We start from the raw sequence: 19,910 nt of genomic DNA, 5'->3' as shown, positions 1-19,910 counted from the left end.
GTGCTGTGGCACCGGGCCAGCCCCAGTTATTACTATAAAGATGCAAAATATCTTTTGGGATTTTGTTTTTCATTGGTATAGTGCATTTTGAGTCAGCAGTCTCTGTTCATCAGTGCATAGGAAATGGAAGTTTAAGAAGGGATAATATCGCAGTCAGTAATGAATCTTGTCTGGGTTGTGTTGGGATACTAGAGGAGGAAGAGAGAGTGGACAGGCATTTTGCATTTCAGAAATTAGCTCTCCTTAGCCAGTAAGAATTTTATTTCCATTTCTTCTTTCCTCCTAGCACCTAAGTACTATTCGATAAGTTTCACTTCAGGTAGTGATCTTGAGAGAAATGTGACTCAATATCAGCTTCCAGTCTCAGTTGTGAGTTTCTTAAAATGACGTGTCTTTGATCTCTTCTGGAGTGTTTTTTATGACAGACGTTATAAAGCTATTAGAAAAATACCTCCTAACCATGCTTTTCGTTAGAAGTTAGTACTAGAGGTTTTATTTGGTAAACCAAGAGTGAGTTTTCTCCAACATTAATATAATTTTCAGAAAGTTAATCATAAGGTATTTAGATTACTGTAGACATTTGCTTTCTTCAGTCATTAGACATATAATTGAATGAGTTGTCTTATTTGATAAGGCAATTATATGTCCATGGTTAGTAAATGTTAGTAAAATAGTGTAATGTTAAATAGTAGTAAATAGTAGTAAAATAGCAAAATGTTAGTAAAATAGCATAATTTTGAGACTACTTTTTTCATTTGCCTAAATTTGTTCTGCCTACATAAGAAAATTGTGTGTGTATACATATATACATACACACAGCTATTTTCTAAGATATCTTTTTGCATATTCTGCATGTGCAAATATATCCAGTTTATCACGTTTTGACAACCTACAACAATTTTACTATTTTTCTCTCGAGAAGTATGTTAAGTAAGAATATATGTTCCAATTTATTAACTTAAATTTTTGGTAAAACTAAAGGGATAGTAAAAATTTATCCTTAAATGATAATTAATAAAAAATCTTTGCAGTTTTTTAATAGATTGTCAGTAGATCCTACACATTTAAATAGAAGCTGCGCAAGAACTAACGTAGCTGATAAATTTATAGAAACAAATTAACCACTAGATGGTTCTACCAGAACAAAACAGGAATGTAATTGGTTCTATCAGTGAAAGAGTACCTTAGTAAACTAAGGTCTGAGCAGTTTTTGTGTGTTATTTTCACCAGAAATGGTTTGTTCATGACAAACAAAATCCTGCTCAAGTTTGTTTAAAGGAAAGAAGCTATATTAAAAAGATATCAGGGTAGCTCACAGAATCTAATCCTAGGTGAAGTCACACAGTTCCACTGAAACTGGGAACCAGAAAGCTGGCAGAAGCAGGGCAGCAACTTTTTGCATCTCCTTTTCCTTTTCTCCACATGGTTTCTCGTGTATGCAGCCCGTCTGCTTAGTTCTTTTCCATAGACTGCCTTTTCTGCTCAAGACCCTGTCATGACAGCAGCAGGCTAAACCTCAGTTTCTTTGTGATTTTCTGGTTGAGCTTTCTACGTTCTGCTGGCTCAGTTTGGGTATGTCCTTCCAAATTCCTGGGCATGGGAAGTTGTCTTGCTTCCTGCTGGGTCTGTTCTTTGGTCACTCATTTCTCCTTTACTTGATGAAAGAGGAACAGAATTTGAGTGGCAGTGAGGAGTTGACTTTTTTGGACACACTCAATTTGATGTCTCTGTATTATATCCAAGGAGAATTCCAAAAGATAGAAATATAGGTTTGGAGTACAGGAGCAAGCTGTAAGCTAGAGTGATAGATCTAAAGTAATCAACAGAGAAAGGATTGAAGTCATGACAATGGATGAGATGACCCCAAAAAAGTATGTGTAGAACAGGGTCTCTTCGCCTAGGAGATGTTTGGATTAACTCCCTGAAATTGTGTGCAAAAATGTGTGTATCATTATTTTCTGTGAGAAGGGACCATCCTTTTCATCAAATTCTTAAAGTGGTCTGTGATCCACGAAAGGTTAGGGACCGCGGTTAGGGAATGAGGCAAAAACATTTAAGGGGCCAACAGGAAAAGAGTAGATTTTGTACAAGGAGGGTGAAGGTGAGTGAAAGACTGATTCTAAGGAGAAATGGCTGGAAAATGAGGAGTAAACCAGGAACATATGCTATTGGGGAAGCAAAAGGAAAGGAGTATATTTCAAGAAGGACTGAGTAAGTGTTAAGCAGTGTAAAATATAGCTGAGAGGATGAGGAAGAGGACTGAAAGTGTAGCTTGGATGTGGCAGCAAAATGCCACTGGTGACCTGGGCCAGGACCCTTGGCGGCCACAGGAGGCAGGTTGCAGCAGGCTGAGGATGGTGAAAAAGTAAGGAAAGTTAGTGCCGTCATCCCCTTCTAGAACCTTTGTTAGGAGAGGGAGAAGAAAGGATAGTGCTTTGTGTGGGGCCTGAGGTAGAGATTGGATTTTTGTTGTCATCATTTGTTTAAACAGACTCCAGAAGAAAGTTGGAGGGAGAGAAATTGAAGATTGAAGAGCCAGGTGATTAATGGAGGGAAGGCCCTGAAGAAGCAGGATGGCGTTGTTACTTAGGGAAAAGTAAGTAGGTAGTGATTGTCTGCTATTAACTGTGTAGACAGACTTCCCTGGCAAATATCCCTTCTATTGATGACATTAAAACTCTGTTTTCTGGACTAGTTTAGCAAATAAATATTCATTGAAATAAATTGGTAAATTGAGGAGGATAGGTATCCAATTTATGCTGAATACGTTTTCCTCATAGCTAAAGATTTAACTTTTTATGTTCCAGACTTTTAATTTGAGGGTGGTGGTGTGGTTAGATAGTGGTTAGGAAGCAATACAGTTCTTTAAAAATGTTCAGAGTATTTCCCACTCTTTATCAATTACTGAATGTGCTAGTGATAGCAGATGGAAGTGGAGTGGAACAATCCTATTCCAGATCATGAGAGGGAAGAGAATTAACATAGAGGCACTAGCCAGCAACATACAGTACCTTTTTCATCTTTATACATCTCTGCAAGATAGATGTTACTGTTCTCATTTTTATAAATATGAAGTCCAGTGCATAAGAGTGGTTAAGTAATTGCCCAAGTTCTCCTATATATGGGAGTTAGATTTGAATGTGGGTCTGTGTAACCCCAAATTCCACACTATCATACTATTCAGTAAGGCGTACTTGAGGCCTAGTGGCTGTACAGTTGCCCATTACACATACACAGTTTGAGTTCTTCTTAACAAGATGCTTGTGGGGGCTTTGTGCTGGCATTCAGATGGCACTGCTGTGCAGCTCGTCCATCTCCTCCTCTCTCTTCTCTGCTTGCTTTCATTGTCAGTATCTGTTGCTTACTGTCCTAATCATTCTTTTTCGTTTTCTCCCCAAGTCCTTGCCCTTTCTCTCTCGATTGCAGCTACCACATCTGCAGTTTGCTGAATGATTTAATTTTTTGAATCTCTTCTCTCCTTTTGTTCCTCCCACACTCTGGCTTTTGTGCAGAAAGGCTGGCTATGTATAGATCTTCCCCAGCAATCAGATGCTTCTTTCCTACAAACAGGAACTGATGGATCGGCCCCAGTAGGCTGATTGCCTGACTTTCCCTTCTTTTTGCTTCATTTAATCCCTGCCTGCTGCTCCTGGCTCTTTGTTGATGAAAAGAGAGATCTTTCCACCCCCGCTTCCCAACTTGACTTTAGGTTTACAGTGAGGATTCTGTTGCCCCTGAAAGGAAAAGTGACTTACCTCCTAGGTGTTAAGAAAATGAACGTCTAAGGAAACTTAACTCTGCCTAACTCCTTAGCCCTAAGTTAAGCATCTTCCCAAATCTTTTCAGGAATAGACATAATATGAGTTGTAAGTATTTTAATATGGTAAATATAGCTTTCATCATAGTATTCAAGTTTCACAGGTTAAATTAATATTATTTGCTTCTTTTTTGGGTGTCTTGGCTTTCTAAGTCATGTGAGTGATTTCTTTTTCAGTTAATCACTTTGCTTGTTAGACCCATTTAATGGTGAAGTCAAGAAAATGAATTATATAACTTACATTAAATATAGTAGTTTAAGATACTAAAAAACATATATTAAACCTGTATTAAATACCATTAAAATTTTTTTTAAAGTAGCGATTTATAACCTGGCAATTTCAAGACCTGTTTTTTCTTCCTCTAAGTACCTACGTGTATTTGGAATTATCTATGTTTTGTTATTTATCAGGATACATTTAAAAAAAACACCTCTTTGTCATTTGTAATCTCTTTGAAGTAATATTTCTCATACTTCTCTTATGGTCTTTTTTTATGTCTTGGGATTTCAAGAATACAGAAGTTATTTGTTGGATGATAGCAGAATATGTTAGTTTTTAGGCCTCTGTTCTTTAAGTAATATCCTAAAGTTCCTCTTGGTGGCATGGTAGAATAGTATCTATTCAGAATTCAGTAGCCGTGATTTACTTTAACCTTGTTGCTTTGTTATCTCTGTAGAAATAAAATATTTTGAGTACCTTGGATTTAAAATATTAAATATATACTTTAAGAAAATTGGGACTGTAAGAATAAGCTTCTTATATTGTGACAAATAGAGACAAATTAGTTTCCTGAAATAAATTTTTAAATTGAAACTTTAGAACAAATAATAGAGCCTCCCAATTTGGAGAAAATTGCAAAAAGAAATTATCTTGCCTTAATATTGCGTTAAATTAGATCAAATATGATAAATTATAGGCATATAATCAAGGTTGATTATTGAATATAAAAGAAAATGTATAGCTTTGTCTATAGAACAGAATATTTACTGTCGTCAAAAATGTTGGCATAGCTCTAGAAAAATAGATAATTATTGGAGCAGCTGCTATTACATTTTTTACTTGGATGATCTTTGGCATAGTTTTGAGTATAAGTTGTGGTCTAAAATGTTTAAAATAGAATTTTGATTTACCCTACATTTTGCTAATTAAAAGTTTCACCGTGTGTTTTCTCCATTAATGATTTCTTTTCAGTGGTCAGTGGTCTTCAGATGAACTTCCTCATAGGTTATGCTTTTAGAAACGTCATTAACATTAATTTAAAACATAGAATTCCTTCCAAAGGATAATATAAAAGCAAGTCATCTGTTGTATGTAATCTGTTGTATGAACTTAAATCTGCTATATATACTCTTATGTATTAAAATTATAAATAATAGATTTGATTTTGATTCTTAGGTTTTTGGAACCCATATGACCTACCTCCGTTGGCATAGATAATTGAAGAAGCTGTGATTATGTTTGGGGTTCATGTTCTTTTAAAAGCCGTTCTTCCTTTAAGAGTTTTAGAAAAGTTATTTGTAATCCTTTGAATATTAATATTTGCTAATTCTTATGTCAGGCATTACCAAAAATTTTTATGTTTTAATGTTTGAAATGTTGAAGAAATTAGAATCATTAAAATAGTTATGCCACTTTTATTGATTTATTAACTGAAAAAATAGCTAGCTATAGATTTTATCTAAATGAAATTCATTTTAATTTGAAAGCTAGTTTTTGACAGAGTAGGTTGGTGATGATAATTGGTAGGTCCATTAATCATGTATTTTAAAATTCGTATTGGACTTACAAATTTAAACCAAGCTAACTTTACTGGTTATCTTCTTGGGGGAAAAGCTAGGCTGTTCATTGAATAGTAAGTATTTAATGCCACTCCTGTACTGTGTGAGTCATGTCGGCCATCCTGTGGTGGAGTGTGGCAAGCACAGGCTTCATTGTAATACTGTGGGAAAGGTCTATGCAGCCAGTGGAGAGTAGGCCCAGTCTAGGCTGGGGAAGGTTCTAGGCAGAGGGGATGTAGCAGCTGTTAACAGATTAGGAGTTAGCCAGTAAAGGAAGAGACGGGGAGCTGGGGGGTGGGGGCTAGATTCCAGTGAGAGAGCTATGTATGCAAACACGTCAAGGGCAGAGAGATCCTGACGCACTTGGGGAACTACCAGTAGTTCCAGACAGCTGGAGTCTGGTTCTGAAGCTAAAAATAAAGTTGGAGACGTAAGCAGTGGCCAGATCATAAAAAACCATCTTTTCTGTGCTGAAAAGTTTGAACTCTTTCCTGAAGACTGGAAAACTTCAGAGGGATAGTAAAAATAATAACAGTGTCATTTTAGGAAGATTATTTTAGAGACAGTGGGGACTAGTGGTTTTGGAGGGGTAAGACTGGAGGAAAAAGTGCCAGGCCATGCATTATGAGGATGCCCATTTAGTAAGGCAGGATCAGGGGTTAAAGAGGAGAGAATCTGTAAAGCCTGGAGACAAGTTGAATGTGGAGGAAAAATACAAGAGGCTGGTGACTCCCAAGGTTTATAATTGATATTGTTAATTACTAAACAAAATCAGACAAACCTAAAACCTCTTATCTCCTTGTATGTAGTGTTACAAATTTGCATAATCTTCTTTATTCTTTAAATAGCTTTGAGACTCATTTCAGGTGATTATGAATTCATGTTGGAAGAACAACTACCCACATGTTTTGTTTTATTTTAGTTTTTGCATATCTTGTGGGGGAAATGATTCTCTAAAGAATAATTTTGTAGGCTAGGAGATCTTTTAAGCTTAATTATAAAGCTGATTTAATTGGCTTTCCACTACGTATCATTAAAACATTGAACTTGCCTTCTAAAATACTGTTTCTTCACTGTGGATTTTGTTGAGCATTCTTGTGTTATAAGCAGACTCTAATTTAAAATAATTTTTAATTTTGTTTGAGCATTCTGGTATTAATGAACTGGCTTAGATTATGAAATACTTGATAGGTTTAACTGCAGGCATCTTTGTCTCTCCTGGTATTTCAGTACATTTTCCTGTAGGAGAAAAATGTATCCTTTTTCAGGTTGTAACTTCCCTGTAGGATTCTTCAATTAGTTTTCATTTGACAGTTATTGAGCTCATAGAATATGCCAGGCGTTGATCTAAATACTGAAAGAAGATAAATCAGACACCCTCTCTGCTCTCATGCACTTAAAAGTGTTACATTCTAAATATAATTCAAGGAAAAAGAGTCTATAATAAGCCTTAAATGTGGGCTTTGCTTACATCCTATCTTCATAACTAATATAAAATAAACTTTCTTAAAAGTTCTTATAACAACACAGACATTTCTGCCACACTGCACATTGCATAACTAGATTTGTATGTAATGCAGTCATTTGGAGGCATACTCTGCATTGTGCAGATTGCTTTTGGTTGTAACTATTTGCTGACCAGGAACTAGCATTTAAAAGGAAAAGGACGGACTTCTGTTTTCTGGTTCTGCATACTTGTGTATATTTCTATATAAGTGAAATGAATGACAGCAATCATTCAAGGGACGGGAAGAAGGAATTAGGATTATTTGGTTATTATAAGGTACCACACTACCCGTAAAGTGGTATAGTGTTATTTGAAAGTGGATGTGGATTAATTATAAATGTATATTACAAACTCTAGGGCAGCCACTAAAAAAAGTAAAAAAGAGAAGTATAACTGATATGCTAAGAAAGGAGAGAAAATAGAATCATATAAAATGCTCAATTAAAACCATAAAAGGCAGAAAAAATAGAAGACAAAAATAGGAGCAAAAAACAAGGGTAATACATAGAAAACAATAATGAATGTGGTAGATATTAATCTCACTATATCAGTAATCACTCTGAATGTCAATGGTCTTAACTGCACCAATTAAAAGACAGATTGTCAGAGTGGACCAGAAAACCTGACCCAACTATATGTTTTCTATAAGAAACCCACTTTAAATGTAAAGGCACATATAGATTAAAAGTAAATGGATGGAGAAAAATATCCCATGCTAACAGTAATAAGAAAGGAGAAATAGGTATATTAATTTCAGATAAGGCAGACTTCAAAGTAAGGAAAGTTTATAAGGGATAAAGAAGGACATTACATAACAATAAAGGGGTAAGTTTTCCAAGAAAACGTAACAGTTCTTAACATGATACACCCAACAACAGAACATCAAACTATGTGAGGCAGGAACTGATATAAGTGTAAGGAGAAAAAGATGAGTCCACTATCATAGTTGGATACTTCAACACCCCTCTCTCAGAAACGGACAGATCCAGCAGGCAGAAAATCAGTAAGGACATAGTTGAACTCAACAACAGCATCAATAAACTGGATATAGTTGATGTCTATAGAGTACTTCATCCAACAACAACAGAATACACATTTCTGTCAAGCTCACATGGAACATTCACCAAGATAAACCACATTCTGGGCCATAAAACCCACCTTAACAAATTTGAAAGAATAGAAATAATGCAATGTCTGCTCTCAGACCACAATGGAATTAAACTAGAAATGGAAAATCCCTAAATATATGGGGATTAAACAACACACTTCTAAATAACACGAGTCAAAGAAGAAATCTCAAGAGAAATTAAAAAATATTTTGACCTAAATGAAAATGAAAACATAACTTACCAAGATTTGTGGGATACAGTGAAAGCAGTGCCTAGAGGGAAATTTGTAGCAGCAAATGCATGTGTTAGAAAAGAAGATAGCTCAAAAATCAATAATGTAAGTTTCTAACTTAGGGAATAGAAGAAGAAGAGCAAATTAAATCCAAAGTAAGCCAAAGAAAGGAAATAATAAAAAATCAAAGAAATTAAAAACAGGAAATCAATAGAGAAAATCAATGAAACCAAAAGCTGATTCTTTGAAAAAAATCAATAATATTGATAAGCCTCTAGCCAGGCTAACTAAGGGAAAAAGAGAAGACACAAATTGCTAATGAAATGAAAGAGGAGACATTACTACTGATCCCATGGAAATTAAAAGGATAATAAAGGAGTGCTATAAACAACTCTCTGCCCACAAATTTGATAACTTGGGTGAAATGGGTTGATTCCTTGAAAGACACAATTTGCCAAAATGTACACCAGAAAAAATAGACAACCTGAATAGGCCTATATCTTTTAAAGAAATTGAATCAATAATTAATAGCCTTCCAAGCAGAAAGCACCAGGTCCAGATGAGTTTCCTGTTGAATTCTACCAAACATTTAAGGAAGAAATTAGACAAATTCTCTACAATCTCTTTCAGAGGATAGAAGCAGAGGGAATACTTCCTAACTCATTCTCTGAGGCCAGTGTTACCCTAATACCAAAGCCAGACAAAAGACATTACAAGAAAAGTAGAGACAATATCTCTGATGAACATAGACACAGAAATCCTCAAGAAAATATTAGCAAATCAAATCCAACAATTATAAAAAGAAATATACTCCACAACCAAGTGAGATTTATCCTAGATCTGAAAGGCTGGTTCAGTATTTGAAAGTCAATTAATGTAACCCACATCAGCAGTTTTAAAAGAATAATCACATGATCGTATCAATAGATGCAGAAAAAGCATTCAACAAAATCCGATACCCATTCATGATAAAAGCTCTTGGTAAACTAGGAATAGAGGAGAACTTTCTCAACTTAATAAAGAATATCTATAAAAAGAAACTTACAGCTGGGGCCGGCCTGGTGACAGTGGTTAAGTTCGTGTGCTCCACTTTGGTGGCCCGGGGTTCGTGGGTTTGGATCCCGGGTGCAGACCTACACACCACTCATCAAGCCATGATGTGGTCGTGTCCCACATACAGTATAGAAGAAGATTGGCACAGATATTAGCTCAGCAACAATCTTCCTCAAGCAAAAAGAAGATTGGCAACAGGGGTTAGCTCAGGGCCAATCTTCCTTACCAAAAACAAAACAAACCTGTGGCTAACATCATACTTAATGGTGAGAAACTGGAAGGTTTCCCACTAAGATCAAGTACAAAGCAAAGATGTCCCCTGTCACAACTCCTTTTCAACATTGTACTAGAAGTCCTTGCTAATGCAGTAAGCCAAGGAAAGGAAATAAAAGGTATACAGATTGTCTGTCTTTTTTCACAGATGGCATATCGTCTGTGTAGAAAATCCTAAAGAACTGAACAAAAAAACCCTCCTGGAACTAATAAGTGATTACAACAAGGCTGCAAGGTACAAGATTAATCCACAAAAGTCAGTCGCTTTCCTGTATACCAATAATGAACAGGTGGCATGTGAAATTAAAAACACAATACCATTTATATTAGCACCCCTAAAAATGAGATTCTTAAGTATAAATCTAACACATTTTTTATGTATAAGATCTATATGAGGAAAACGACTAAACTTTGTTAGTGAAATCAAAGACCTAAATATATGGAGAGAGATTTCACATTCATGGATAGGAAGACTCAATACTGTCAAGATGTCAGTTCTTCTCAATTTGATGTATAAATTCAATGCATTCCTATCAAAATCCCAGCAAATTACTGATGCTAAAGTTTATATGGAGAGGCAAAAGACTCAGAATATTGGGGCTGGCCCCATGGCCAAGTGGTTAAGTTCACGCACTCCGCTGTGGCGGCCCAGGGTTTCGCTGGTTCGGATCCTGGGCGCGGATAGGGCACCGCTCATCAGGCCACGTTGAGGCGGCATCCCACATGCCACAAGTAAAGGACCCACAACTAAAATATACAACTATGTACTGGGGGAATTTGGGGAGAAAAAGCAGAAAGAAAAAAAAATAGATTTGCAACAGTTGTTAGCTCAGGTGGCAATCTTTAAAAAAAAAAGAAAAAAGACACAGAATAGCCAACATAATATTGAAGGAGAAGGAGAGGACTGATACTATTTGACTTCAAGATTTATTATGAAGCTACAGTAACGAAGACTGTGTGATGTTGGTGAAAGAATAGACAAATGGTTCAATGGAACTCTAGAATAGAGAACCCAGAAAAATAGATTCCCATAAATATAGTCAACTGATGTTTGACAAAGGAACAAGGCAATAAAGTGGAGTAAAGATAGTCTTTTCAGCAAATTCTACTGGACATCTGCATTACAAAAAATGAATCAGACATAGACCTTAAACCTTTCATAAAAATTAACTCAAAATGAATCTCAGACCTAAATGTAAAAAACACAAAACTATAAAGCTCCTAGAAGATGACATAGGAGAAAACCTCAATGACATTGTTGGTGCCTTTTTAGATAACAACACCAAGGCATGATCCATGAAAGAAATAATTGAGAAGTTGGACTTGATTAAAATTTTAAAAATCTACTTTGTGAAAGACAGTGTCAGGAGAGTTGGAAGACAAGCCACAAACTGGGAGAAAATATTTACAGAAGTCAACATTTGATAAAGCGCTGTTATCCAAAATATGCAGAACTTAACAATAAAAGAACAACCTGCATTAAAAATGGGCAAAAGACCTGAACAGACACCTCACTGAAGAAGATATACTGATGGTAAGTATATGAAAAGATGCTCCACCATCATATGTCATCAAGGAAATGCAAATTAAAGCAAAATGAGATAGTACTACACACCTATTAGATTAACCAAAATCTGGAACACTAACAACTCCAAATGCTAACAAAGGTGTGGAGCAGCAGGCACTCTCATTCACTGCTACTTGGAATGCAAATGGTACAGCCACTTTGGAAGACACTTTGATGGTTTCTTACAAACTAAACATATTCTTACCATATGATCCAGCAATTGCGCACCTTGGTATTTACCCAAAGGGATTGAAAACTTACCTCCACACAAAAACCTGCACGTGAATGTTTATAGCAGCCTTATTCATAATTGCCAAATCTTGGAAGCTACCAGTGATGTCCTTCAGGAAGTGAATAGGTAAACTGTGGTCCATCCAGACAAATGGAATATTATTCAGCACTAAAAAGAAATGAACTATCAAGCCGTGAAAAGGCATGGAAAAGGCATGGAGTTACCTTAAATATTACTAAGTGAAAGAAGCCCATCTGAAAAGCTACATACTATGTGATTCCAACTATATGACATCTGGAAAAGGCAAAACTATGGAGGCAGTAAAAAGATCAGTTGTTGTGGGGAGGGGCATTAATAGGTGGAGCACAGAGGGTTTTTAGGGCAGAGAAAATACTCTGTGTGATATTATAATGGTGGATATGCAGTCATGCACTGCATAGCAACGTTTTGGTCAGTGACAGACTACATATACAAAAGTGGTCCCATAAGATTATATATATATATAGCCTAGGTGTGTAATAGAGTATGCAATCTAAGTTTAAGTACACTCTGTGATGTTTGCACAGTGACAAAATCACCCAATGACGCATTTCTCAGAATGTATCCCCAGTGTAAAGTGATGAGTGACTGTATGTCATTATAAATTTGTCCACATCCGTAGAATGGACAAGACCAAGAGTGAACCCTAAGGTAAACTGTGGCCTTTGGCTGATTATGATGTGTCAGTGTAGGTTCTTTCTTGATAACAAATATACCACTCTGATCTGGGATGTGGATAATGGGGGAAGCTGTGCATGTGTTGGGGCTGGATATATATGGGAAATCCTTGGTACTTTCCTCTCAATTTTATTGTGAACCTAAAACTGCTCTAAAAAAAAAATCATAAAAAAAAAGATAAATAAAAGGAAAAGGAACACTTGCTGCCAACCCTGACAGTTTGAGTGGCTCAGTGCACTGCATATCATAACCATACATTAGAAAAATGATAAAGAGTGTAGGACACTGCTGATCTAATGATAAAGCTGAATGATTCCTGAATACGAGCTAGAGAAAAAGAAATGTTGGATTTGGCTAGTGATATTTAGATTTTATAGCTAGTTTAAAAAGATTTGATTGTTGGAATTACTGTAGGAAAAAATAACTTTGTTATTGTGAATTTTGCCTGAATTGCTTTTATAATAAACTTTAATGCAATTGCTTTTAAAATGTACATTTTTGTTTGTTAGGACCAGAACTCACATAAATAGATTCTACCTTTAGAATCACTGACCTCTTTAGTTTTTGGTTTTTTAAAAAAATTCTGTGGATCACTTCTTTAGGCATATTGCTATTCTGTTTATCTTTGAATTTAGATGCTATTATAAAATGAAAGGGCTAGTGATTCTGAAAGCATATTTGAGAAAATAAATTGAGGAGTCACACTGTGGTGTTCTTAAGCTCTTTATTCTCATATCTACACAATAATATATCTTCAGCTAGTGGGATGTAGAATAATGTACTATGAGGCAGTACTATATAGTGATTAAGACTTTGAGTTTTAAAATCAGAAAGACTTGGGTACAAATACCCTCTCTGCCACTAGCTAGTTATCCTAACATTGCAGCATGTTATTTGCCGTTGCTAAACTCCAGTTTCTTATCTATAAAATGGGGGTTAGCTGTAGCTTTTATGGATATTATTATGAAGAGTAAATAAAACGTATGTCACACAGTTAGTGCAGTCCTTAGTAAATAGCAGGCCCCAAAACGTGGTACACGTTATGATGTTGATCACTAGCTTTCCTAGGCTGCGATTTTAAAGTATTGTGGAAACAATTTGTATGTCCTTACTTTTGGAATTTACATGCTTCTGTAACGTAGGCGCAGGGGAGGGAGGCTGTGATTTTTACACAGTTCATCTGTTTCACAGGAAAATCAGCTCATAAAATTTGCTTTGTGCGTAATATTCAAAATCATGATAAAAGTTGGAGGATGAACTTAATTTATGACTAAACTATAGTGAGTTAGCATTAAAGAAAGCAAGACTATATAAAATATTTAAAATTTATTTTTCTCTTTACCAAATAGAAGTCTGTATTGTAAAGAAGTATAAAGTGCTTATTTTGAAAAATGAATTGTTTTTGTACGTTCCGAGAAGAATATTTCAGTTATGATTTATATTATACCCACTTGTTTTCCAAAATAGGATAGTTACCATTAAGGAAATATAATTATGATTCAGTTGTAGTTTCAGTAATTAATATGGTAAACTCAAGGAAAGATGTAGGATATAAAATTCTAAGTCCATTATAATTTTTATTTTTTATATATATATATATTTTTTTTAAAGATTTTATTTTTCTCCTTTTTTTCTCCCCAAAGTCCCCCGGTACATAGTTGTGTATTCTTCGTTGTGGGTCCTTCTAGTTGTGGCATGTGGGATGCTGCCTCAGCGTGGTCTGATGAGCAGTGCCATGTCCGCGCCCAGGATTCGAACCAACGAAACACTGGGCCGCCTGCAGGGGAGCGCGCGAACTTAACCACTCGGCCACGGGGCCAGCCCCAAAGTCCATTATAATTTTAGTTATGAAAATTTTACACACTGAAAGGAGACTAGAGAAAATAATACAAAAATGATAGTAACAGTGGGTTTTCTCCTGAGCTTTTTGGCAGCAAAATGTGTTTGTCAGCAGAAAATTCACTTTTTTCCTGGCATTAAATATATAGGTGAAGTCACCATGTGGTTTCTGGTGCTAAATTATATAACTGAATTTACCATGTGCTTAAATTATATAGGTGAAGGTAGCATGTTGAATGATAGCAGAGTCAGTGTCTTTAACTAGAGTTTTAAAGAAAGGATAAAAATGTTTGACTATTTAAACAACTGTAAATATAGTGAAGGTTTGGCACTTAATTGTAGTACAGTAAAGGCCTTTCTGTTGTTCTAGGAGTTAATACGGGCCAGGTAAATGCTGCCTGGTGCCCTGGCTTCTACCAGCATAGAACCTAGATAGCTAACATCATCTTCAAATCACCTCTTTTGAACCTCAGCTTTCTTGGGAACTGGAGAGCAGTTTTTCAGTATTATCGTAGATCCTGAAGTGTAGCTCTTTGATGGCTGTTGACAAGAGAATCAAACAGGTATTTCTTAATCACATGTAAACTGATTCTCAGCATACGACAGGATCTCTTTTGGGAGCTGTTTTGTACTGGGAGTTTTTAAAAGGCGATCGGGTCTTCAGACTGCCCCCTTTCTCAGTTTCAGAGATGTTGGAATCCGAAATGATTTAAGTTATGGATGAACTTAAAGATGAGAAAATATCTCAAATTTTGCTGCTTAAGTCATAGAAGCAAAGATTTAATGTCAAATCCTGTGGATTGCTGGTACAAATTGGGCACTTTTTGAGTGAATTATAAGTTGCATTTTTATTGCTGTGTTGATCTTCATGTGGAGAGAGAATGACTGACTCAATACTCAGATTAATTTGTTTAAAATAACTTTCTTGAATCCTTTGTTATAGATGCGTTATAATCCCTTGAAGTAAAATTCATCACTTTTTTCTTTTACCTGACAGTAATGTAACCTTCACCTGAAGAAATTATTCACACCCTCTCATTATTTTCTAGTGTATAAAAATAAGAGCAGTATCTGCTTTCTGCACCTTTCTGGGCTCTTACTGGAGGCCAGGCAGCCTGACAGTAGAGAGAGAATAGGATCTGAGCCCTGGCCAGACCCTTTGCTCACTTTGCTCCTGAGGAAGTTACTGAAGTTTTCCCAGGCCCCATTCCCTCTCCTGTAAGTCGAGTTGATAACACCCACAATGAGTTGATAACACCCACCTCACCGGGAAGCTGTAAAGATAAGAGGATAATGCGTGAGCCTACCTGTCCTCAGTTTCCACCATGGCTTGTAGTGAAGTGTGGAACGTAGCCTCCATTCTGTGTTCCCAGTCCCATATACTTCGTGTAGGACTTCCCTATGGCTAGGGTCACAGAGAATTCAGAGGTAGACCTACGTGAGTCTTGGGAATGTTTTAATTGACTGCATGTTGCCATTTGACATCATGGGAGCAGACTATAGCATTTAACGAGCCAAATTCAAAGGAGTAGATTTTTCCCAAAGCTTTGTATAGGCTAGGTCCTCTTTCTGTAATACAGTATCTTCTTCAGTTGAGCCTTGGTTCAGCTCCCTCTGATATTTTAGCAACCCACATGCCCATAGCAAACATAGCAATTTCAAGTAAGCCTGAGGAGGACATTTGGTTCTTCTTTCCAGGGTCCCATGGTGGGCTCTTCTTCTGTTAGATTTTTGGCATTTTGTGACCTCTACAATACCTCAAGTTAGGCTCACAAAGTTCCGTCTGGGGCTCTTGAAGTGCAGGTTCTCAGGTGAACCCTTGACATCTGTATGTGTCCTTGTTCTTCACTTAAATCCTAAATTGCATACACCTTAGTTGGCAGGCAGAGGAAAGGAGGCCCTGCGTTTTCTACAGGCCAGGCACTGAGGTCATGAAGAAGAAGTGATGACTCAGGGCCACCTTGTATGTAGGAAAAAATGAGAGTATAGTGGAGGATGTTATCCATAATAGACCAGGAAAACAAAGGTGCAGGAGACGGGTGGGGAGGAAGGTATGGTTGTGAGTGTTTTTAAATTCTCTGCCGGAACGGCTCACTGTGGCTCTGTTTTAATTTCCTCCTACTTTGACCCTGCTTCAGCAGTGTCTCTTTGTGAAGAAATTCCCCACCTCTAAGTGTTCACTGTTGTCCCCTCAATATTAGTTAATCTGGTGCGGGAAGTGAACTCCCCTTCCTGTCTCTGAAAGGCGTGGAGCAGGTGGGAGCCTCTCTGTGTGACCCAATCCACCAGGACACTTGCTGGTCACTTAGTGGTTCATAGCACTGAGCTCAGGGATGCTTTACCACGTTCTTTCCACTGTTGCCTTAGAAACTTAGACTTTGTACATGGTCCTTGACATCGGCCCATTATTTAAAGAACTGAAGTTTATTATAATTGGAGGGTGACATGGTGTCTTTGAGTACACTTTTTAAATGTTTTCTAAGGAATAACTCTTGAGGGAGAGGAAAAACAGTTTTTCCTGTACCCTTCTGAGTTCTTAGCTGACACCCTGTAATAAAAGACAGATTAACAAGAGAAAAACAGTTTATTAACATGTGTACCTCAGGTACCCATGGGAGATAGCCATGAAAAAATGGGTGACTCAAAGAGGTAGCTTTAGAATTTAGGCTTAAATTCTATCTTAATAGGGAAAAGGGAAGGGGATGTAGGCCTCTTAGGGGAGACTAAGTAATTTTTAGGAAAGATGGATTGGCCTTTAGAAGAATAGATGGGAGAAAGGATAGTTTGTGACCAAGTTCTGGGTGTGGTACGGACTTCTAGTCTCTTCTCTTGTGGTAAGAGTCAATCCTTCCTAGTTGATGAAACTCCCAGGGAAGGGATTTATCATAATTGAGTTCTTTTTGGAGGATCTATCTTGAGGTAGATAAGGAGTTCAGAGAAAGCTTCTCCCTGCATTTGCCATGTTTTAGGTGCCTACAGCTCAAAACAGTATGCCAAAGGAGCATATTTTGGGGTGGCACGTTCTGCTACCCTTTATACTAAACAGTCTAACATTCCAAATTGGAATATTTGAAGGCTCTCTTGAAATGAAGCGTATCTAATTTCAGGCTTAATTCCTTAGGTGTATGTAGAAAAAAATATATATATAATATGGAAATTTTGTAATGAATATTATCTTCCACTCCTCTCCCCCACCCCCAACAAAACAAAACAAAACATAACAAAGCTCTCCAGTCACAAATACCCCCTGGTTGCATGCTTCCCCAGAGAGGCAGCATTGATTGTGACTATGAACTCTTGTTTTTTCCTGTCTAATAAAATTTATAGGATGGCTTCCCTTTTGGTCTTTGCATAAATTCGACAGAACTATTTACTTGCTGTTCATTGCAAATAAGATCCCCGTTGTCTAAAGTATATCAGAGTAGTTCCTAGTTAACACAAGAATATATTATAAGCTTTAATATGACACCCAAAATTAATGAGTCAGTGATAAAAACTTTCCTACAAGGATTTACAAAAAGACCATAAACCATTTTCATGCCATGGGAAGTTTCAGTCCATCTCACAGTGTTTTTTTTTTTTTTAATTTTTAAATTTTTTTTTTTTGAGGAAGATTAGCCCTGAACCAACTACTACCAATCGTCCTCTTTTTGCTGAGGAAGACTGGCCCTGAGCTAACATCCGTGCCCATCTTCCTCTACTTTATATGTGGGACGCCTACCACAGCATGGCTTTTGCCAAGCTGTGCTATGTCCGCACCTGGGATCCCGAACCAGTGAACCCTGGGTCACCGAGAAGTGGAACGTGCGAACTTAACTGCTGTGCCACTGAGCCAGCCCCACAGTGCTTTTTAAATTATAGTTCACCTTTGGAAGCCTTTGGGCGCATGCCCGACACCTCACCTACACTAGTTCCCAGAAGTCCCTCTCTTTCTTATTCTGAATGCTTCTTTCTTTTCTCAGTCTTGCTTCATGTCTTTGATAGCTTTGGACTAAGGCTGTGATAGAAAAGGGGAGAGCAGGGCAGTAAAACACTCAGATTATCCCTGTCCCCTTCTTCTGTACTTCTGTGGAGAAGGCAGGGTCACACTTACCAGTAGACACTGGTGGTACCCAAAGGTAGTTTCCTGGAGGTGCTCAGACAAGGAGAGGTTGAATGGCCAGTTGAGGAGAGGAGGGGATGACACTGACCCCGTGTGCCCACTACTCGTCCCAGGCCAGGTGCCTTCACACTCAGTGCCTGCATGAGGCCTTCTGTTAACATTTTGAAATGTCCTCACCCCACAACCTCTGGAGCCAACACATCCATGAAGTGCTGGAGCTGGAATGTAAACCAGTGTCTTTATTCCAAAACTATGCTTTTTCCTTTTCTAGGAATCTTTTAATATTCTTTTAAAAAATCTCTTTTTCTTGTCCTTATTAGGTAGTTCAGAAACAAAAGCTTGGGCAAGCCCTTCACAGGAAAATGGAAAAAAAGATTGTTTTCTGTCCTGGAATTAATAGTGATACCTGTATGTAATTTAGAGCTAAGTATACACATATTGTGGGTGCTTGTTCGATTTATTTTCTGAAGGAGAATGTGATCTAAAGAGTTGAGAGACCACTGCTTTAAGCCACAGTTGGCCCATCTAGAAAGTGTGAGTACTGCTTGTGTCCTCTCAGCTCTTGTCATTGTTCTGTGGATTCGGTCCCAGTGCGCAGTAAGTGCTCCGTGACAGGCAGCTCCCGTGCAGGCTTGTGATGCCGGATGCGGGTTTCAGTGATTTGTTCTCATGTGCTCTCCTGTTCCTCCCTAGGTATAGGCTCTTGTATTCTCGACCATCGAGAAATTTGTTTTCCATATATCAGTCCGCTTATCGGACTCATACTCAAGTCGATTTTTGAACATGTTAGATTGCAGAAGTGTTAGCAGCAGTAAACCTGACTTTTAGCTAAACAGGAAAGTTGGCATTGCCTTGTAATTGTGGGCAGAATTACCAGTTTGCGTGTGTAGTGACTCGTTTGTGTAAGGTAAATAGAGTGTTTAAAATTCATACAGTACAGGTACTTTTGAAATTTGGAAAAGATTAGTTTTCTCGGGCTATTTCATTAATTTTTAGATATTAACGTAAGTACAGATGATAGCGTATGTTGTGCTGTGATTTTGAAAGAGATTCTTTGTCCTTGAAATTCTAACTTACCTTGTCATGTTATTCCTGTCTTTTAGGGAATATCTTGGCAAACAGCTCCAATCTGAGCAACCCCAGACTGCTGCTGCCCGGAGCTGAGCTGTGCTTGCTGCCCGCACCGCCGACCTTCCCTTCACCTGCTGCGGAACAGCTGGAGCGGGAATCTCAGTATTTGGGGTCAAGAACAAATAATTTTTCATTTTACTTGTAATTTTCTTCTGTTGTGTAGCTTTTCCCAATGCTTTTTCCCTATAAAAGTGTTACCCATTACATTGGATAAAAGTAGGTGCTTTCTGTGTCTAAGGAAAATGTTAGTTACATGTACTGCTGGTGATTTCTGTATTTATTGTTCTCTGCAAATGGATACAGTTATTAAAGGAGTCTCACTCCAAATATGTTTTTCTTTTCATTTGTTCCTTACTTGGACTTTAACAAAAATCACCTATTGTCCCAATCAAATTGGGAAAATTGTTGCAAAGTAGTGAATGGTTTCATTTTGTATAACCTGGTAGCTCTAAAGTAGATATCAGTGACAGTCATTCTGGTGGAAATGCTAGTGCTTTAATTCTCAAGAGGTGCTTTCCTACATGGGGAGCAATACTCCCTTGTCCTCATGTT

The 19,910-nt window shown here is 37.3% G+C and overlaps 1 protein-coding gene across 3 annotated transcripts in view; it reads left to right on the top strand.

Annotated features, from left to right (window-relative positions):
- Positions 1-19,689, top strand: part of ATP6V1H (ATPase H+ transporting V1 subunit H) — a 122,579-nt gene extending 102,890 nt beyond the window's left edge. For all 3 annotated transcript variants that reach the window (XM_046642403.1, XM_046642404.1, XM_046642402.1), the window contains one exon: positions 19,331-19,689. In XM_046642403.1, the coding sequence (XP_046498359.1) occupies positions 19,331-19,391 (61 nt within the window). In that variant the 3' untranslated portion in view covers positions 19,392-19,689. The remainder of the gene's footprint in view (positions 1-19,330) is intronic.
- The last annotated feature ends 221 nt before the right edge of the window (positions 19,690-19,910 follow it).

This window comes from Equus quagga, chromosome 16, assembly GCF_021613505.1.
Source record: "Equus quagga isolate Etosha38 chromosome 16, UCLA_HA_Equagga_1.0, whole genome shotgun sequence".
Classification (NCBI taxonomy): domain Eukaryota; kingdom Metazoa; phylum Chordata; class Mammalia; order Perissodactyla; family Equidae; genus Equus; species Equus quagga.
Note: the sequence above shows the minus strand (reverse complement) of the source record. Positions and strands in the feature narration are given on the sequence as shown.